The sequence below is a fragment of the Alosa sapidissima genome, chromosome 5 (assembly GCF_018492685.1).
Source record: "Alosa sapidissima isolate fAloSap1 chromosome 5, fAloSap1.pri, whole genome shotgun sequence".
Lineage (NCBI taxonomy): Eukaryota > Metazoa > Chordata > Actinopteri > Clupeiformes > Clupeidae > Alosa > Alosa sapidissima.
The window spans coordinates 21,819,994-21,839,993 of NC_055961.1; the positions used below are offsets into that span (position 1 = coordinate 21,819,994).

The window sequence follows — 20,000 nt, forward strand, 5'->3', positions numbered from 1 at the left end:
ACTCAACTCACCACTCATAACAAACATCCTCAAGTAGTACAGTTTAGTCTACGGTGCAGAGTACGCATCCTTACCGAATATGTTGGTCTTTACAGTCAGGGAAAGGTGTGTGTTATTCCTCAGGATGTCCATGGCCTTGGAATAGGAGATGTTCTCAAAGTTCTGCCCATTGATCTCCATTATCTAGAACCATAAAGAAGAGCACATCAGAGCAAGCATGATCAACCTCCATGTGTGAAAACACTCGACTATCCCCCTTCTAGAACTGTCACTGGATTCTATGCAAGTAGCTAACTAACATGTCCTTGTCACACTGTAGCTTGATTGTTTCCTTTTTTGTAAGTGGCTTTGGATGAAAGCGTCAGCTAAATGACTAAATGAGTTTGGTCCCAAAACGCAATATCCACCACTTTAATGAATTTTCATAATCATTTCTTTACATTTTGTTTTTCAAGTTATTTCAGTAGAACTGTAATTGGGTATTGTTATTTGATTTATCTTTACTCAATCAAAACAACACAACTGCAATTGTATTGATATAACCTGAAATACACAATTAAACAGCCTGACTTTTGAATGTTTTCAAAAACGGAGATATAGACCAAACTCTTCAAATGTAAAACAGTACACGGTGGAGTGTCACCAGCTGTGAGAGCAGGCAGGTGGAGCGATGACGAGGACTGCTGCTGGCGATATCTGGAGCCTCACCTGGTCACCTCGCTTGAGGCCGGCCTCGGCCGCCTTGCTGCCCTCCTCCACGGCCTCCACGAAGATGCCGAAGCCGCGCTCGCTGCCGCCCAGCAGGGAGAAGAGCAGCGGAGATTCGCGCGAGGGCTTCTGCAGGGTCACCTGCCGCCACTTGGCTTTGGCAGCGCAGGCGATGTTCAGTAGCCGCAGGTGGCCCTTCATCTTCTACTCACACACACACACACACACACACACACACACACACACACACACACACACACACACAAAAGAAACACAGTCACTCAGATCTCACATTAGAACGACCATAACAGTTACATTAAGTTGACATGTTGCCATTATAGTCACATAGACACAAAGAGCCGTGAGTTTCACCTATAACATGTTCCTGTATTTGATCTATATTAGGAGCAGTGAGCACTCTCACACAACTGGACAAGCTTTAATCTAGCACTGACCACAGACCTTCTTCTTCTTCCCTGGACTTCACTTCACTCTAATCTGTGCAAGTACAAGTGGTACTTATTGCTGCACCAACATGTCCTAGTCTGTCCAAGTGGTACTTATTGCTGCACCAACATGTCCTAGTCAAACTGCACCTGTGTTGTTCCCTTTTTTCATAAAGTCACTTTGCATAACAGCTCAGCTAAATTACTAAATGTAAATGTAGGAAAATAGCGCAGTGGGCACACACACACAAGGAGCAGAGGGCAGTGGACACACACACACACACACGAGGTGGAGAGGGCAGTGGGCACACACACACACACGAGGAGCAGAGGGCAGTGGACACACACACACACACGAGGAGCAGAGGGCAGTGGACACACACACACACACACACACACACACACACACACACACACACACACACACACACACACACACACACACAGGGACAGAGAGAAATAGGCAGCAGGAGTAGCCCACCCAGGGAGCAGAGCAGCATCACAGATGGCATTTCATATAAAACTAGAATAACGTCGTTAACAGTTGTAATAACGGGACGTTTGAGCCCACCCTCACTCAGGACGGTCAAGGACAAGCTGGTGTTGGTGGTGACCGGTGTAATGGGTACAGCACACAATGTGGAGTCCCATAGAAATAGTGCATACGGTCAGCATTCCTTTGGCTATTCTTGATATAGAAGCATCGTTGAATTAAATACCAAGTGTAACTATCCTGACACTAAACACTCAGGGCCAGATGTACGTACATTTGCGAACGTAGCGTTATCAACGTCATGGACACACCGCAGATTACGAACGCTGTCAGACCCAAGTTTCTGTCGTATTTATCATTCGTTCAATCCTTAGTGTAAACTGCGCCTTTCTCTGCCTTTCTCCGCCCATAAACGCAATTTACAAATGTCCACTACTGAATGGCAGCACCTACATACAAGCGCAGTTTTAACTGATGACAACATTAAAAAGAATCAAACATTTAGCGATCATGAAATAATACCATACAAGATGTAAACAAGCAGGGAGATAATGAAGATCAGTAGTTCTACTCCAACTACTTGTGCACGTAGGCTATGGAAGATTGGTCAAATCTAGCAAGTAGGAAAGTTTAAGTGAATGACGTGAGAGTGAAAGTAAGACATTCGAAAGGCTAACGAAAGTTGAGGTTGCTTTTGGTAGTACAAATACTTTCACCACAAAAACTGGTGCTCTAAATAGCGATTCTGTTGTCTTTGAAAAGTTCTCTTATTGACGCATTGAACTGCAATTTGGATTAACACCTGCTTTTACAAGGCGGAAGTATTTAGGCGCAGAATAGACGTGCGCTTTCAGGCACAGTCTTTGTACATACCGCGGAATACATAATTAGGCGCTCTTTACTCTTCCCCTCCCATCTTTTTACGCTAAACTCACACTTCCCCCTGGATCCTCCCATGAATGCATATGCATGACATGACAAACGCAATCTGCCACTTTCAGCTCCCGCGACAGGCAGTTTGCGCTTTTACATCATTGCGGCCTGTTTGTACATACCTCGCAATGATTTTACACGCACATTGCGAAACAAATACGCCCGAAGTGGGCGCAAAAGCGTTAGTACATCTGGCCCTTACTCTTTTCTGTCCCACTATTAGATAATGACTGAACCATTAGTTATGAATGGCTTTATTAATGAATAATAATAATAATTTATAGAATTACTATCACGTAACTGGCGCTGCTTAACGCTGATAGTGTTTTGCAGAGCCCTCTATCTGATAGCTTTAACAGGGACTGCCAGCATGCTCTACCACTGAGCCATTAAAGAGTTATCTTCACAGGCATCAACAGGAAGTCAGAAAAGAGGTCAGCGTGACACACGCGCATGCATGCACGCACGCACGCACGCACACACACACACACACACACACACACACACGTGCGCTCTTTGAAGAGTGTATGATGAGCACCACTCATCACTCACCTCTTTTTCAAGATGCTTCTCAAAGTCCTCCAGGAACTGGGTCATTTCTGGGTTCCCTTCAAAGTCGTTGAAATGGTTGTTCACCCACAAGAGCACTATTCTCGTGACCTGCACAGAGACCGCGGCAGACGAATAGAGTTTAACCATCAGAGGATTGCAGAAAAGCAAAAGGATTTGGGGGGAAAAGTCTGAGACGGAGCAACAACTTTGAGATACAGATCAGACTAAATCAAATTATCACTGATTTTCTACTTCCTCTCTATGGTCGATAGTCAAACACACATCAACTGCTTTTGTTGGCTGTTGAATGCAAATACTGCTTATAGCAGGGTATTGGTATCAAGAGGTCAAATATGAAAATAACCAGAGTTTATATTAATTTTGTTTACATTTAAAGCAAAGAGCAAATAACAGTTAGTTTTAGTTAAGTAATGGTCACACACACACACACACACACACACACACACACATACCGTGTCTCGGAGGGTGTCCATCTTGAACCATTCCAGCAGCTTGCGGCCGACCTCCATGGGGCTGGACAGGAAGGTGCGGTAGGTCAACAGGAAGTCCTCAATGTAAGTGGGGTCCACCACCGACGGCTCCTCCACAAGGTGCATGATCAGACGCTCTGGTGTCCCCTGGGAACACACACCCGGGATCAACATGAGTCCACACACACACACACACACACACACAGATACTAGAGACAGAGACCAGTCCAGACACACAACAGCTACTCTGCACTTGGGCCTCGGTGAACAGCATGTGTTATTATGAGGGCATCTTTAGTGAGAGGCAATTTTTTAAGGAAACTGACAGCCATCACATGACTAGAGTGATTGTAAAGGAAACCAGAATTGTTTGACACTTACAGGATTAGAAACCAACACTCAATTCAGAACTGTATACTGTCCACAAAAGGGAGAACTGATATATATATATATAAAAAAACATAGCAATAGAAAATGAAAGATAAAAAATATATTACTTCATCAAAATTCCCTACTGCCAAAACTAAGCATGTGCAATTCATTTCACATGCCATTCACTGTGTGGCAATCTAACACAAAGGAGTACTTCTGTAAAAGGTCCCTTTAGTTTCTCCTACTCCTAAACAGCCCCTCTCAGAGAGAACCAGTCACATGAGGGACAGCACAGCAGAATGAGGAAAGCACAGGGTTGCTCAAAGCTCAAGATAAACAACAAGGCAGGTGACGTGTGTGTGTGTGTGTGTGTGTGTGTGTGTGTGTATGTGTGTGTGTGTGTGTGTGTGTGTGAACGTGTGTGTGTGTGTATGTGTGTGTGTGTGTATGTGTATGTGTATGTGTGTGTGTGTGTGTGTGTGTGTGTGTGTGTGAACGTGTGTGTGTATATGTGTGTGTGTGTGTGTGTGTGTGTGTGTGTGTGTGTGTGTGAACGTGTGTGTGTGTATGTATGTGTGTGTGTGTATGTATGTGTTGGTGTGTGTGTGTGTGTGAACGTGTGTGTGTCTGTGTATGTATGTGTGTGTGTGTGTGTGTGCGTGCCCCCCTCCTTACCCCCCCCCCCTCACCTTGATGACGATATGTCCCTTGCGTGTGCCGCTGCGGTCCAGCTCGCGGTGCTCCTTCACCATGACGATCTCGCCCTCCTCCTCCACCTTGTGCGTGTTCTTCTCCACATGGTTAAGGATGCGCCAGTAGTCCTCTTGGGCGATGCACACAAACTGGTCCACAATCACATGGGGACACTTAGTGAACTTGTAGTAAAGCAGCACGCTGCTCCTGACCAGCGTCGGGTACTCAAACAGCAGCAGGGCAGACTCATAGTACCGAGACATGGACACTGGAGACGTTTCGCTACCTGAGGAGACGCCACTCTCGTGCACACCTCTGCTGCATCCAAACGGAGACTACTGGCTATCTGAGGTGACCGCGCGCACTTCTCGGAATGTTACAAAGGGAAGTGCTGCGCGCGGGGTCGAAGGACCAGATCAGCTTTAAGGCAGAGAAGTGGTGAAACACACCCACTCACGCACACGCACTCACTCACGTTGTGCATGCACAGACACACAAACTCAAACTCGCTCTAAACCTATAAAAAGTCACCCTGTTGGTTCAACAGACATCGTCTTCCTGCACTATTTTAGGCGAAGGTCTCTCTTCTCTGTTCTGGTTCATGGTGAACTAACCACAGCACACTGCAGCTCAGTTGCAGTTCACACACAGGGCGGCCCAAGAGAGGGAGTGTCTCTAAAAGAGTGGCCACAGTTCATTGCTATTATCATTGCCATGAATTATACGGACTACATGAAATCATGTCATTCAGGAGCAGAGGTACATTTCAAAAGGACAGAGAATAGCAGAACCGAAAGAAGTATACAACAGTTGGTGTGTTAGGAAAAGAAAGCTATTGTCTCCTTCTTTAGATTTGCATTTTGTAAGTGGCTGCACATGCTAAAAACACGTCAAGATGTGATATTCTACCTGTGAAATAGGCAGTATTAGTATTACTAATATAAATGGGTTGTACAGGGTTAGTAATGACATTAATAAACTTAATATATACTGTATATACACACACACTTTTTACACACTTACACACACGCGCACACACACACACCAGCCTGAGGGCGTCTCACCTGGCAGTCGTCGCCTTTGGTGCGGACCAGGCCGCTCATGTACTGCTTGTCCAGGGAGGGCGAGATGCCGAAGCTGTTGCCCATGCACAGGATCTCCGCCCGGCCGTCGGGGTGGCTGATCTCCACCGAGCCGTTCACGATCACGTACCACAGGTCCAGCTGCGCGGGGGGAGATAGAGAGGGATGAGTGACGGCTGGACGCGCAGGCCAGCCCAGGTGTGTGGGGCTTATCCTGGGCGGCCACGCTGAAGCGAGAGGTCAGGTCAAGCCTGACGAGGAAGGCTCAAAGGGCCTGCTGCTCACCCCTAGACATTTGTAGTCGCCCTTATTATTATATAGCAATGTGGAATAAACAAAATACAACCTTACCCAACGTGAAAACTTAGTTCAGGATTCAACCAAACCTCACGCAATATTTCAGACCAGTGGGAAAGAGTGCTTATGCAGCAGATATTGCGGAAAAAAAATCCAAATATTGCAGTGGTGATGAACTGTTAACAGTATTAGTACTGATTATTGACTGAATCAAGGCGCGGTTTCACATTCATGCACTAAAGCACACATAAGCTCACACACAGACTCATGGTTCAGCTCATTGGCAACACAAACCCATCCAGAGAGAAGGCACAAACAGTGATCCCTCTTAGGGACATAACGTTACATACTGTATATTTTACTCTTTGGCCAAGAGGCTACTTATGTATGACATTTACAGATACACTAGGGATTAACCGTTTCATTTTTATTCACATACTTCTTTTAGTCACATTATTTTATGACTTCATTTTAGGACATTTTTTTTCAAATCGTCTATCGTTTCTTTTTCAGACATTGTCTTTTCAAATCGTTCTATATAGAACTGTCCTTCTGCAAAGCACTTTGAGTGTCAGCCACTGCGCGCAAGGTGCTCCAAAAATAACCATTTGATTGACTGATTTGACAGACAGCAGAGAGCACATGAGCCAGCTCTGCCTCCACTCCCCTCCTCTACCCACACCCCACAGAGACAGCACTTCAGATGGCTACATTGATGTCACGGCTGCCTCCATCAGTCCGGCACTGTCCACTTTTCAATCATGAATAATCCATGAACGAATCGCAATCCATATCACACATTTAGCGAGACACTAAGGCTCTACTACCAGATTAACTCCAATGGCTCAAGTGAACAGGAACCTCCAGAGAAAGAACATGTGAGTCTCTCAAAATGGCATTCTGGTGTATTAACACTGATAAGATGAAGGTCCTCTTTCCCCTTCACTCTCTTGACGGCAATGCTGTCTCCCCTGTGCGTTAATAAAATTGGTCTGGGAGTTAAATTTATTATTATGCTGTCACGCCAGCTTCGGTGCGCACTTCCTAAAAGATTTCCCTTTTAGGCAGGCATGTAAGTTAATTCATTATCCCAGCAGTCCGGCTTAATGATTGATGACACACGCCAACGCACAGAGCGCCACAAGCACACATAAGCACGTATCGTATACACCCCACACACACTCTCACACACACAAACACACACACACACACACATACCACATACACACATGTATACACCAGACACACACACTCGCACACATACACACACACACGCACAGTTTAAAGTGCTCTGCACAGCACCAGAGTGAAAGAGAGGGCTAAGATTGAGCATCATATAACACACTGCACTAATCAACACTGAGAAATGGAGAACGTTTCATTTAACATCTTGCTCAGTGTCCATCTGAGGTCATTTAACATTTCTGAAGTCTTTGTAGAATCCATATGGGATGGACTGCCACCACACTCTAGAGAAAAACACTTTGAGAGGACATGCCTATCGAGGGGTAATGTATGGATTAACTGAGTGATTGAGTATATTCATTTAATGGTAGTATAATTACATTATGCACTATTTCCAAGATATTGTATTTCCTCTAAGTGTAATCAAGTAATGATATATTTACTTCTGTCAGCCAAACTACGTAAGTACTCCACATATTTTCTAAAGCAGAGCCAACAAGGTGTATGTGTTAGTGCTCAGTTTGCACCTCGTTTGAGTGTGCTACGCTGGCTCACCTCTTGTCTGTCCTGCAGGATGACCGTGGCCGCCTGCTCCACCACCTCAAACACCATGACCGTGCAGAGCTCCCTCCTCACCGACATGGTCATGTTGGCGAACGCCGGCAGCTGGTGCATGAACTCCAGGAGCTGCTCTGTATGGGGACAGCAACAGGGGACAGAGAGAGAGAGAGAGAGATAAGGGAAGGGAGAGGGAGAGAAAGAGAGAAATAGAAGAGAAAGAGAGAGTGGGAGTGGGAAAGAGAAAGAAATGGGGAGGGTGAACGAGGGAAAGAAAGAGAAAGAGAAAGAAAAAAAGAGAAAGAAAAAAAGAGAGAGAGAGAGAGAGAGAGAGAGAGAGAGAGAGAGAGAGAGAGAGAGAGAGAGAGAGAGAGAGAGAGAGAGAGAGAGAGAGAGAGGTGAATGAGTTATTATCTGATAAGTGCAGGCACCACCTGTGGGGGCACAGTGAGTTCTCCCACACTTTTTCCAGACCTCTGCTGAAGCGCAGGCACTGCCCTAGAACAAGGTGACCTCAGCCTACATTCCACAGCCAGAGACCACCTTAATGGTGAACGGACAGAGAAGCACTCCGACAGACACAGACACAGACACAGACACAGACACACACACACACACACACACACGTCTCAGTGGGGCTGCAGAACAGGACTTCTTTTAAGCAGGGGCACCTGTGAACACTTTTGGACCCCTAAACAACCCACAGGCAATCTGGCCCGCCACCATCTACCTGCCCAGCGACTAGCAGCGAGTGAACCCGATGGCATTTGGCATCTTCCCATAAGTCCACGCAGGCCAGACTCACCGATGTCGTCATCGGTGCGGTCAGCCGGGTCCTTCTCCAGACACTCGCGCACCAGGTCTCGACCGAGCAGAGGGTCCGTTGCCCGCTCCAGGTCTTCATCTTCCTCCTCCTCTTCCTCAGAGTCCACGGCGGCCTCTGGCAGCCCTGACAGGTCCACATCTCCTATCTCGCTCTCTGTGGCCTATGGGACACATCATCATCATCATCATCATCATCATCATCAGCTGCAGCAGCAGCAGATTCACAAATATCTCAGTTCTTTATCTTTTTTTAATAACTTCTTGCAGCATAATAGGTTTCCATGCAGCATACTGACTGCCAAATTTCAACAGTGATATACAACCCATTTTGTTGGGTAGAGAACTTGTGGGAAATTAGATCTTTAAAAAAATAAATAAATAGAAAAAACCTAGCTGTTGCCTTTGTTATACACACATTCCAATGCCAAATTCCCTGGTCAAATTTCAAGCGGTCCAGAATCAATCAATCCCTTCAGTGCTACCCAACCCTCGTGCTTATGCACTGCCCCGTAAAATGGCGATGGCCGACTTCAACGTAGACTGAAATCCGCAGACAGGATTGTTGGCTACTGAGCTACAAGGGACCAGCGGCGGTGGTTTTCCTTCAGGTCCACCAGGAAGGCCTGAGAGTCAGAGGTAAGCGGTCCAGCTACAATACACGGAAGGGAGAGGGCCTATTGTTTTTTGGGGGGGGGGTGGGGCCTTCTTTCACATATTTGACCGGACTATTATGAAAATACTTTTTTTGTTGTTTGGAGGGTTTATCTTTATGCTCTCTTGGCTAATGTCGGGACAGGTTTCCTGCCTGAAGGCAGACAATTAGGAGAAGAGCGGCAGGGCAGGTTAATAAAAGCAGAGGGCCCCTGCACCAGGCATCAGATAAAGACGTGTTCTCACGGGCCTGGAGACAGACGAGCAGCGCAGCGCAGCGCAGCGCGCCGTGCGTGTAGACACCAGCTGAGCCCCTGAGATGAATGACTGGGAGAGATAGTGATAGTGAGGGAGAAAGTGTGGAGCCTATCAGCAGGAGTGGGATAAGGCCGAGCACAGCTCCAGCTCTCTCTCTCTTTCTCTGTCTCTCTCTCTCTCTCTCTGTCTCTCTCTCTCTCTCTTGCTGTCTCTCTCTCTCTTGCTGTCTCTCTTTCTCTCTCTCTCTCTGTCTCTCTCTCTTTCTCTCTCTCTCTTGCTGTCTCTCTCTCTCTCTCTCTCTCTCTCTCTGTCTCCCCGCATGCAGGGTAGGAGGGGTAATGATTTTAAATGATCATGACAGCCCGGGGAAGATTAGGGAGGCCCGCATCTCCTCACTGCCAGGGCCAAAGATACAAAGGTTGTTCCGCAGGCACAAATACCGTCTCAACGGCATTAGTTCAAGATATGGACAGTTTTGTTTTGTTTTCTATCCCTTTTATCATTTTTTAATGTCTTTGCATATATTCATGTACACACTGAAATAGGACAACAACAAAAACAGAGAGAGGGGAGAGTGGGAGAGTATCAATCAGTCACGTAATGGGAGGGCAAGTCGAATGTACTATATAAAGCTTTAGGATGTGCTGAAAGGGATGGAGGGGGGTGCGGGGGCTGTGTGTGTGTGTGTGTGTGTGTGTGTGTGGGGGGGGGGGTTGTTGGTATGAGCTTCCTTTTTACGCCAGCAGCCAGAGAGACAGACAGGTAAACAGGGAGACACCTTTCCTGTCTGCTGCCCACCAGGGAACATTAAAGAGGACTACAGCCAAGACCTTCAGCTCCACTCACCTCTACAAGACACACATTAGTCTCTGTCTGCTCTGGACAATCAAATCACAGTCACTGCAGTCGGCCTCTGGTCCACTTTCCAATACAAAAGACTCTGACAGCGCCTTTTGATGTTTCCTCATTTTAATTATTTACTATGAGCTTTTGTTTGACGGAGGATGGGCCCTACCTGATAGATATCCGATAGGCTGCTGCTGCCGGAGTCACTGGCGATGCTGCACCCTGATTGGCTGGGAGCCATGTGCATCATCTGCTGGTGGGGGTGGTCTGTGAGATGCATTTTGTTGAGGTCTCCAGGAAGCTGTGGAGAGACAGACAGACAGACGGTCAGACGGTCATACAGTCAGACAGACAGAAACAGGCAGGAATCTCAGTAACATCTCACTGTAGTACGGCATCATAGGCCACACATTCAGCAGACCAACCAGAAGGCTCACACGGTCAAGGCCATCCAGACAGACAACACAGACAGACACAGCCACAGATACAGACACACACACACACACACACACACACACACACAACAACACAGCTGTAAATATTAGAAATCACTCTCCCTCTCCCCCTTTCTCTCTAGGAACAGGCCGCAGCTCTTGCGTTTGACAGCTGACCTATGAGAGCGGCTCTGCCCCAGCACCGTCCTCCCCCCGGCTCATTCACCGTAAATCTGACGGTAGCCGACGCCGCCGGTTCCCTCTTTACGACCCCACAGCCCCCCCCCGCAGCGTCTGTTATGACAGTGGCCCCATCAATATGACAGCACGGCCGCTTCAGGGCAAGGGACTGAAGAGCACATTCTTCAAAACATAAACACACACACACACTCACTCACACACACACACACACACCCTTAAACGCACTGATGCGTGAAAGCAAAATGCCATTGAGGTAGAAATATACCAGCTTATAGTGCGATAACAACAATATGTCAAAAGGTCTTGGGCAATACTGATACGTCACCATTACCAAGTGTAAGTAATAACTAGGTGGACTAAAAAGGTGAGCGCATGTTAAATATCAATTAGAAAAAAGAAAAAACAATCACACAAACACTTTTTTTCTCAACTCAACCTGCCTCTGAGCTACACGGAGGTAAGATACAAATCTCCATATGTTTTCAACCAATTTTTAATATTCAATTCAGCAAAATATTCTGCTGCAGCAGCAGCGAATAAATCACCATGAGGGCTCCTTGGCCTTGCTTATCTGAAAGAACAGAATTTAGCTAAATTCTGCACCGTAATGAAAAGCATAGACAGCGAAAACAGAACAAAACGAAAACAGAGGACATCCCGGAACAATACCGAAAAACAATCTGGACACAGAGACAAAGGAACACCCTCAGCCACATTCACACCACCTACACAAAGTCCACACAAAGTAACGGCTAAACGAAAGCATAGTTTTAGGCGAAAACGGAAGCAAGCCAAGGTCTTACCGGGCCGAAGTGCACCTGAGACTCTCTACGACAAAGGCCCACGCCGCAGCACACCTCATCCATGGCAGCATCGTCTGAGAGCCTGAACGCTAGCGTCCAGACAAACCTTAGCCACCTACATCACCTCCAGAGTAGTCATGCCAACATGCAATATTTAATATGCTCAGTCTACATGGGCGACGCCACTTAGCCCCCCATTGGCCCCAAACACACACACACACACACACACACACACACACACACACACACACTTACCAGGAGCAAAGGGGAGGGGTTATTACAGAGCGATCCTCATTCTAACCCTCAGTTGACCACTTTAATATCACTTTAATATCCACGCCTATAAGTTCATGAGGCAACATCCACTACACAGCTTAAGAGCGGAGGAGCATTATAAGGGTCCCAGAGAGAAAGCCGGTGGAGCTTTGATCCCGTTCCAGACATCCAGCACGGCGGAGCAGCCATAAGGGTCTCCACCCAGATGGACGTGACGGAGGAGAGGAGAGGAGGGCTGCGCGCACAGACTGGAGGAGCGGGGATATGAATAATAGAGCAGCGCGGCTCCATCAGTCCAGTCGTCCACGGGACTCTCTCAAAAACACACACAAAGCACCTCCAAATGATAACTGTGCTGTCTCAATGTCCATGCTGTGCGTCATGCTTTTGTTGAGAGCCAACAGTACCTCTAATGCAGATGCAAGAGAAAGCCAATCTAGATGGGGTATAATAAACATATTATATCCATATCTCCATCTCAATCCTGAATGGGAAACAAAGGCCTCTACTGGAGGGGCTAGCCATACGTGCTAAAGACTAAAGAGAGTATTTTCACTCGTACAAACAGTAACCTCACTGTCGGTTTAAGCCTAAGAGGTATTGACAGTTAGAGATATTGACCGAAGATGGATCACACATTTCGCCAGCGGATCTCAAGAGGGGATCTGATCGATGCACTGGCCGCCCTTTCCCCGTCAGTCAAGTCCAAGCTCGAGGCACCCTGCTCCGGTAAAGGCCGTCAATCAGGAGGCCGACTGCGCTGCCTGGCATGGATGCAATGACGTCTGCCTCTGTATGTGGTGTGGTGTGTGAGTGTGTGTGTGCTGTTGTCAAGATAGGGAAGTTAATGACATACTGTAGTCTCCCCCTAGGAGCATTAGATGTGACAGAGAGGCTGTGCTAATTGCTGTAGTCTTGCAGCGCTCTCACACACACACACACACACACACACACACACACTTTCATCCAGTTCCCTTAATTACACTCAGGGTCTTCGCCCGCCCCACTCCCACCCACCGACACCGCCAGCCAGGGGGTCCCCCCCGCTCCACATGAATAAATGATTAGGGCCGCGAGATTAAAAATGAATGTCAACTCCATGGGTTTCCACACAGATCTGTCACTTCAACAAGCCATGCGAGGATAGAGGGGAATTCATTTCCAACTCAAACATTCGACATCAACCGCTCCTCTGGATCAAGTTGGGGACTTCTTGGCTTCAGAAATAAAGTGCACAAGAAGAACTTCAGCGAAAGAGGGACAGTGAGTGAGGATTTCCCAATATACGAATGGCAGTAAATGAAATCACTCTTCCCCTCTGTGACGGGCATACTCATTCTCATTCCCCAATCCCAAATGTTGTCCAAACGTTGCGTTGAGTGAATAGGGGGTGATTTAAGATGAGGCTCTCTGATATCTGATATCTAGGCTATAGACTATAAGTGTGAAAATAACACAAGGATAATAACAAGGCAAGATTCCTGAAGTTGTAGACGTTCTGGTGAGGATACAGCAGAACATAAGAGAGAATGTGTGTGTGTGTGTGTGTGTGTGTGTGTGTGTGTGTGTGTGTGTGTGTGTGTGTGTGTGTGTGTGTGTGTGTGTGTGCGTGTGTGTGCGTGTGTGTGTGTGTGCGTGTGTGTGTGTACACTAAGGTGGAACACTTCCAGTTCTTGATCGTGCGTTTCCTCTGGTTGACATCCAGTTCAAAAGGTGAACAGAAGCCACAGAGGGCGCTGCTCACAAAGAAGAGCTCTGGGAATTTCCCCTCTAAACATCAAGCAAGGGCAGTGCTGTGTGTGTGTGGTTGTGTGTGTGTATACAGTATAGTCCGTGTGTGTGTGTTTTATATATATATATATATATATATATATGTGTGTGTTTGAGTGTGTGTGTGAGTGTGAGTGTGTGTATGTGTGTGTGTGTGTGTGTGTGTGTGTGTGTGTGTGTGTGTGTGCCTTCGTGAGAATGTGTGTGTGTGAGAATGTGTATGTGTGTTGTGGCAAACACTGGATATTTCATTAACACACTTCCCTATTGGTCTCCCACTGGAATTCAAAACAGCAGGAATTCACGGTAAAAGCAACAATAGCCGACAGAGAGGCGGGCAGCGCACACTGGACGGTCCGATAGTGGAAGAACGGCACTAGGACAGCATGCCAACATCCGCACAGTAATATGACACAGGATTTGAGTAGGCCATCACAGCCTGATTGTACACCGATAACAAAAGGCAACGGGGATGAATGACCGTAAACAATACCAGATGAGAAAACACACAGAGGTGCCTATCGCCATGGTGATCAGAAGTGTAACATTTCTACAACTCTGGACATTAATGACTAGTAAGCTAAATCCTCAGCTTCAAATTTCACAATCTGAGGGCAAAAACACCTCACAGAGGCATTGGACGGTACCTCACTCCTCCAAATCCATAGAAAGCAACGCTATGAAACAGTACAGCACAAGCCAAAAAGGACATACAGTAGGGGCATAAAACAGTAACCAAAACCATTTTTGTGAGGCCACTTGTATAAATGTCTGTTTATGTGCATTTTAAATTGTCAACAGATTATATTGTTGACATTCAGGAAATGGAAAAAGCCCCCCCCCCCAAAAAAAAAAAAAAATATATATATATATGTACGTAAAATGTACAAAGATTGCTCTACGTTATCAATCCCATCTCCATAGTCCAGCAATAGAGGCCTGAGCACTAGCCTGCCCTGCCTCTCTCTGGCCTCCCCAACAGCGCAATGCAAAGCCAAGCCAATTATGTTAACGGCCATAAAAATCAGCACAGCTCCTGGCTGACACTCCAGCATTCGGCACGTTAAACTGTAACGATCCGCAGGAGATAAATGACTCGGGGCAGGAGAGGCAAAGCCGCCATACTCCTGCAGCTACTGAGAGAGAGATGGAGAGAGATGGAGAGATGGAGAGGGAGGGAGAAAGAGAGAGATGGAGAGAGAGAGAGGAAGAAGAGACGGAGAGAAGGATAGAGAGAGAGGGAAAGGAAGAAGGAGAGGGAGAGAGAGGGGGGAGAGAGACATGGAGAGAGAGGGGGGGTGAGAAAGAAAGATAGAGAGGGACAGATAGAGAGAGGGGGGGGAAGAGGGAGAGAGAGAGATAGAGAGGCAGAGAAGGAGGCAGAAGGAGAGGTGAAGAGAGCAGGGGAATCTAAACCACTGCACAGATGTGCGAGCCTCAGGTCTCTCTCTCAAAGTCTGAGGGTCTCTGGGCCCGGTCTGTGGAGACCCAGCGCAGCAGCAGGTCCTAATTAAGATTCACAGCCGCGCTGACATAACTCCAGTCTGATTAGGAGGGAAATAGAGTGAGTGTGGGGGACTGGGAGGACTACCCACAAAGATTAACCTGCCGGAAAAAATCAAAGCAAATAATACTCCCTACAGTTACATAACGTGATATAGATCTTATAAACTAGGACCTAAATCAATACAATTAAAAAACGCAACACTATGTCCATGATTGGCCGCATTCATATAAATATATAGGCACCACCGTAAAGGGGCACCATAAAGGGGCATCTCAGCACTTCATGAATTTAACAGACGTTAAGGGCATTGGGGTGCAGGGGAAGGTCAGGGTTCTGCAGAGGTCATCACACAACACTGTGCCTGGCAACAACAACAATTACAAGAAACAACACAAATGGATGAGTCATAGCAACATGTCAACATGGCAACGCAGATTTGACATTGTTGAATAGCAGAAGTAATGATGTTATTATTTAAATCACATTTAATCCTTTAAGTAGCCTAAAGCCTTTTGTCTGTTAGGTTGCACTAATGCTATTTCCATGGATCTCAGCTATGCCTGACTGACAACTGGCTGGGTCATGCATCTTTTATTTTTGAGAGGAAGGAACACACACACACACACACACACACACACACACACACACCCCTCCTTCACGTAGGGTCACCACTTCATTCTTAAGAGCCACCAAAATCAGCTAGCTAAAGCTTTAACAAACACCACAAACACTTGTGCACACATGTGGCATGAGCCTAAATGCAGCCTTACAGGAAGAGCTTTTCCAACAGTGATATAAAAACATTGACCATCTTCCTGGAGGTACTAAACACACACAGCACACATGAAGTGCGAGCCGCACCGCGACTGCTCCTCCCCCAGAGAAAGAGGCAACACAGCGTAGCTGAAGATAGCAGGCCTGGGCAAGGGCTCTAATACATAGAGGGGAGCATCGGGGGTGACAGCCCGTAAAAGCACAGTGCAGAACAAGACAGGACAGACAAACGGATGGACAGAAAGAAATGAAAGAAAGAAAGAAAGAAAGAAAAGCAGCAGTGATATGTGGGTCCGTTCACAGTCGAGCCAAACTCGCCCAACACTATATTTCAACCTGACCACACGATGCCCGAGTAGCAACCTGAGCTGCTTTTTTGCATATTAATTTGTGCATTTCCAAGAATGCAGTGGCAACGGTAATTATGGGTTGATTAATTGTTTCCACTATCATATAAGCTTAATCATAGGCTTAGCCCAATGCTTTAATAGCTGAGGCATCACAATAGATAAAAAAAAACACAACAGATGTTTACTCTCTCTCTCTCTCTCTGTGTGTCTGCGTGCGTGTGTCTGTGTGTGTGTGTGTGTGTGTGTGTGTGTGTGAGAGTGTGCATAACACAAATAACTTTGCTATTAGAGACCAAGCACTCTTGTTCTGTATGCCAATGTGGGCTTGGGCTGGGCTGGGCTTGGGCTGTGCTGTGCTCTGAGTCCATTGCGGTGGTGAGGTGTTGGAGAAGGCCTTCTCAGAGAGGCAGAGGAGAGCAGGCAAACCGTGATAGAGATGCAAACCCCTTCCAGGCCTGATGCCTCATTCACTTGGCCTGTGTGGGAGCAGCACAGAGGTGTAGGTAGACCACTGTGCTGACATTTCACAGTAGAGAGGTTTCAAAACTAGAGGTAGACTAGAGGTAGACTTCAAAACTAGAGGTGGAAAATGGAGACTAATTGTGTTTTCCCAAAAATTAAAAAATACAAATTTTCTTTATGCAGCTTATTGCTTGACAAACAACCAAACTAATTTGTCAAATCATGCAAATTTTATGATTAATGATATTTTGATTTATTTTTTGTGTAATAACATTTTAATACGTAATTCTACTTTATTGCTGGTATTTTATTACCAGAGAGGTCTATTTGAACTTCAGAAATGTAACAAACCCTGAATGTCTATAGCAGCAATCAATTATTCAGTTCAGTGGTTAGCCTTTGACCTCTGCACACGGAGACTGACTGATCGGAAGTGAGTATTTTATGCAATGCCATGCAATGAGTAATTTTACATGACCCAAATTACATAAGGCTGGGCTAGGAAGTGATTCTCCCTTGTAGAGATGAATAACCCGATTCATCAGAAACTAATCTGTCTGTTTATTTACCCAAAACTCCAAAAGATGTAACAAACAGAAGCTTGGTTTGAGTTTGAGCTGTGTGTAGACCATAGGTGTAGACTGGGTGGAACGTGACCGTTTCCACGCAAGGTAGAGAAAAACGGGACCCCTTCGGTCCAGTCCAGTCCAGTCAGCCCAGCCCATCCTGTTCGCGGGGCGCAAGGTCAGCCACATGCAGCTTGCAGTCGTCAGAGAAACAGGAAACCAGCTGGCTCCTCCGCCTGGCCGCCTGGCCCCCCCGACAGGAAAGCAGTCCAGGGTCTCGGCTCTGCCCCGCTGAGGGGTCGGTGACTCTAAACGTGCAGCTCTGGAGCCCCCTGTTCCACACCACACCACCACTCACCCCCCCGACACGCTCACCCAGCTCAGACACTTCCTGGACCACAACTGATGCTTTGAGCTGTGGGCCACTTCCAGCAGGAGATCCTGGGGTGTGTGTGTGGAGTGGAGTGGGGGGAAGGGGGGCTAAAAAAATCCATTCCATTCCTGCCAGCCACCCATTCCATTCCAAAACCCCATCTCAGACTTCCTTTTTCTCTCTTTGAGCCGACTCGTTATCATGTAAACTTCCATGCCGCCATTGGGTATGCTCAGCTTCACTGGCTCAGTGAATAGAATAGAATAGAATAGAATAGAATAATGGCAAATTAACTAAAGGGAGCAGCAGACAAAGAAGAAGAGAGAGTATATTCCAACTGTATCTGCCTGCAAGGGTACAGCTCCCCCACGACACATTTCATATTTATGAATGTCCTTGAAAATTATCCAGACGGGCCTGCTACGGATATCCCAGTGGTGGAAAAATCAATAGCTGTAATATCATGGAAACAGCTAGAATAGGGTGCACACTATTGTGGCGATATGAACTCCAAAATCTTGATGAAGGGGGCCCCAAAGTTCAAGGGATATTAAAGTGAGTGTGTAATGAGATCAGTTCTAGTGGCCGAGCCCTTGGAGACGGCCTTCGGCCACTTAGGGCTGATGAAGGCTAATTAGAGCAGATTTGGTGAAAGCAAAACAAAACAAAACAGAAAGAACTCTCCGCAGGGTCAAAAGACCACAAGGGTCTGACCGACACACACACACATCATTTACCATGCTGGACATCCAAACCGTATGGGTTTTTTAAAAGCCCTATTACTGCTCTCAGAAGGCTTCAGGGTTAGCCTTTTATCTTACTTATCGGTAAAGCAGCGAACACCCGAGATAAGTGGAGTTTGGACAAACAATGTGCACACCTAGTGTGGCAAGAGTGAGAGAGAAAGTCCTGCCTCGCCAGAGGAGCAATGATGAGCGTTGAATAATACAGCTTTGTATGGCAATTACGTCATTGTACGTACGCCATTGCTCCTCTGTTAGCGCTTAGCTAATCTCTCTATGGAGAGTGTGACGATGGCACATGCACACACAAACAACAAAGTGATGAAAATCGGACAATAATGTGTAGTAAGTGCTGCATTATTTAGCCTTTTGCTTTTAACATTTCCATACGAGCCCAACAGGGCCTCTGGGCTTTCAGCCTGGCCCGTCCAGGGAGGTCTAAAGTGTCATCTTGGACAGGAAGTGTAGGCGATAAGAATCAATATGCCGTGCATTAAGGCCACGGCACAACACCCCCATCGTACTGTAAGTGATCATTCTTCGCAAAACAAAAGCCTCCCTCTCTCTGTCTCGCTCTCTCTCTCTGTCGGTCTCTCTCTCTCTCTCTCTCTAAAAAAAACAAGATGTCAGTCTGACATTCTTAGGTCAGCTAGCTAAGCACAGATTTTGGTCATGTCAGAGATCTGGAATGGTTTGGAGAACTGAGCACAAAAGCAGCCGTTGCCGTAGTCTTTGAAAGACTGTTATGATGACCAGGCTTTTAGACCGCTTACATCACATGGCCTAGTGATATGCAGCAGCCACAGCAGTGCCGATGACACGTCGCCGAGCTGACGGCATCTCAGCGTTGTTGCTGTGCTGAGGCAGCTCACCTTTGGGCAGACAAGGAGGTCATGAACCGGCGCTCACCACAAGGGACAACGTGATGTCTGTTGCACTGTTTTTTTCCGACACAGGCAACTAGCGCGCACACACACACACACACACACACACACACACACACACACAGATGAAAACATGTGCATGCAGACATAAACACACACACACACACACACACACAAAGACACGTACACTACACACAAACACACACACACACATCCTGCCCTGAGATTTCTCTGCAGCTCTAGCTCAACCAAAAAACAGCCACTGCTACTATTCAGAGAGCCATTAATCTAGCCCCTGATTATACCCCCGTCCAGCCCTGCAATTGATTGCTGATGGGGCACGATAAAACAAGCTTGTGTTGGAGGCAGGGAATGATCCTCTACAGCGAAGAAGACGAAGAAGAGGAAAGAAAGATCCCCACCATCCTCCACCTCCCACCCCCCTCCACCCACCCAAACAAAACAAG

At 46.8% G+C, this 20,000-nt stretch overlaps 1 protein-coding gene across 8 annotated transcripts in view; it reads right to left on the reverse strand.

The window, feature by feature from the left end:
- rapgef6 (Rap guanine nucleotide exchange factor (GEF) 6) overlaps positions 1-20,000 on the reverse strand; it is a 90,112-nt gene that overhangs the window by 29,788 nt on the left and 40,324 nt on the right. For all 8 annotated transcript variants that reach the window (XM_042093808.1, XM_042093804.1, XM_042093805.1 and 5 more), the window contains 9 exons: positions 10,560-10,691; positions 8,616-8,796; positions 7,808-7,944; positions 5,753-5,911; positions 4,685-4,837; positions 3,606-3,770; positions 3,133-3,240; positions 709-912; positions 75-183 (listed from right to left, as the gene is read on the reverse strand). In XM_042093808.1, coding sequence (XP_041949742.1) covers positions 75-183; positions 709-912; positions 3,133-3,240; positions 3,606-3,770; positions 4,685-4,837; positions 5,753-5,911; positions 7,808-7,944; positions 8,616-8,796; positions 10,560-10,691 — 1,348 coding nt within the window. The remainder of the gene's footprint in view (positions 1-74; positions 184-708; positions 913-3,132; positions 3,241-3,605; positions 3,771-4,684; positions 4,838-5,752; positions 5,912-7,807; positions 7,945-8,615; positions 8,797-10,559; positions 10,692-20,000) is intronic.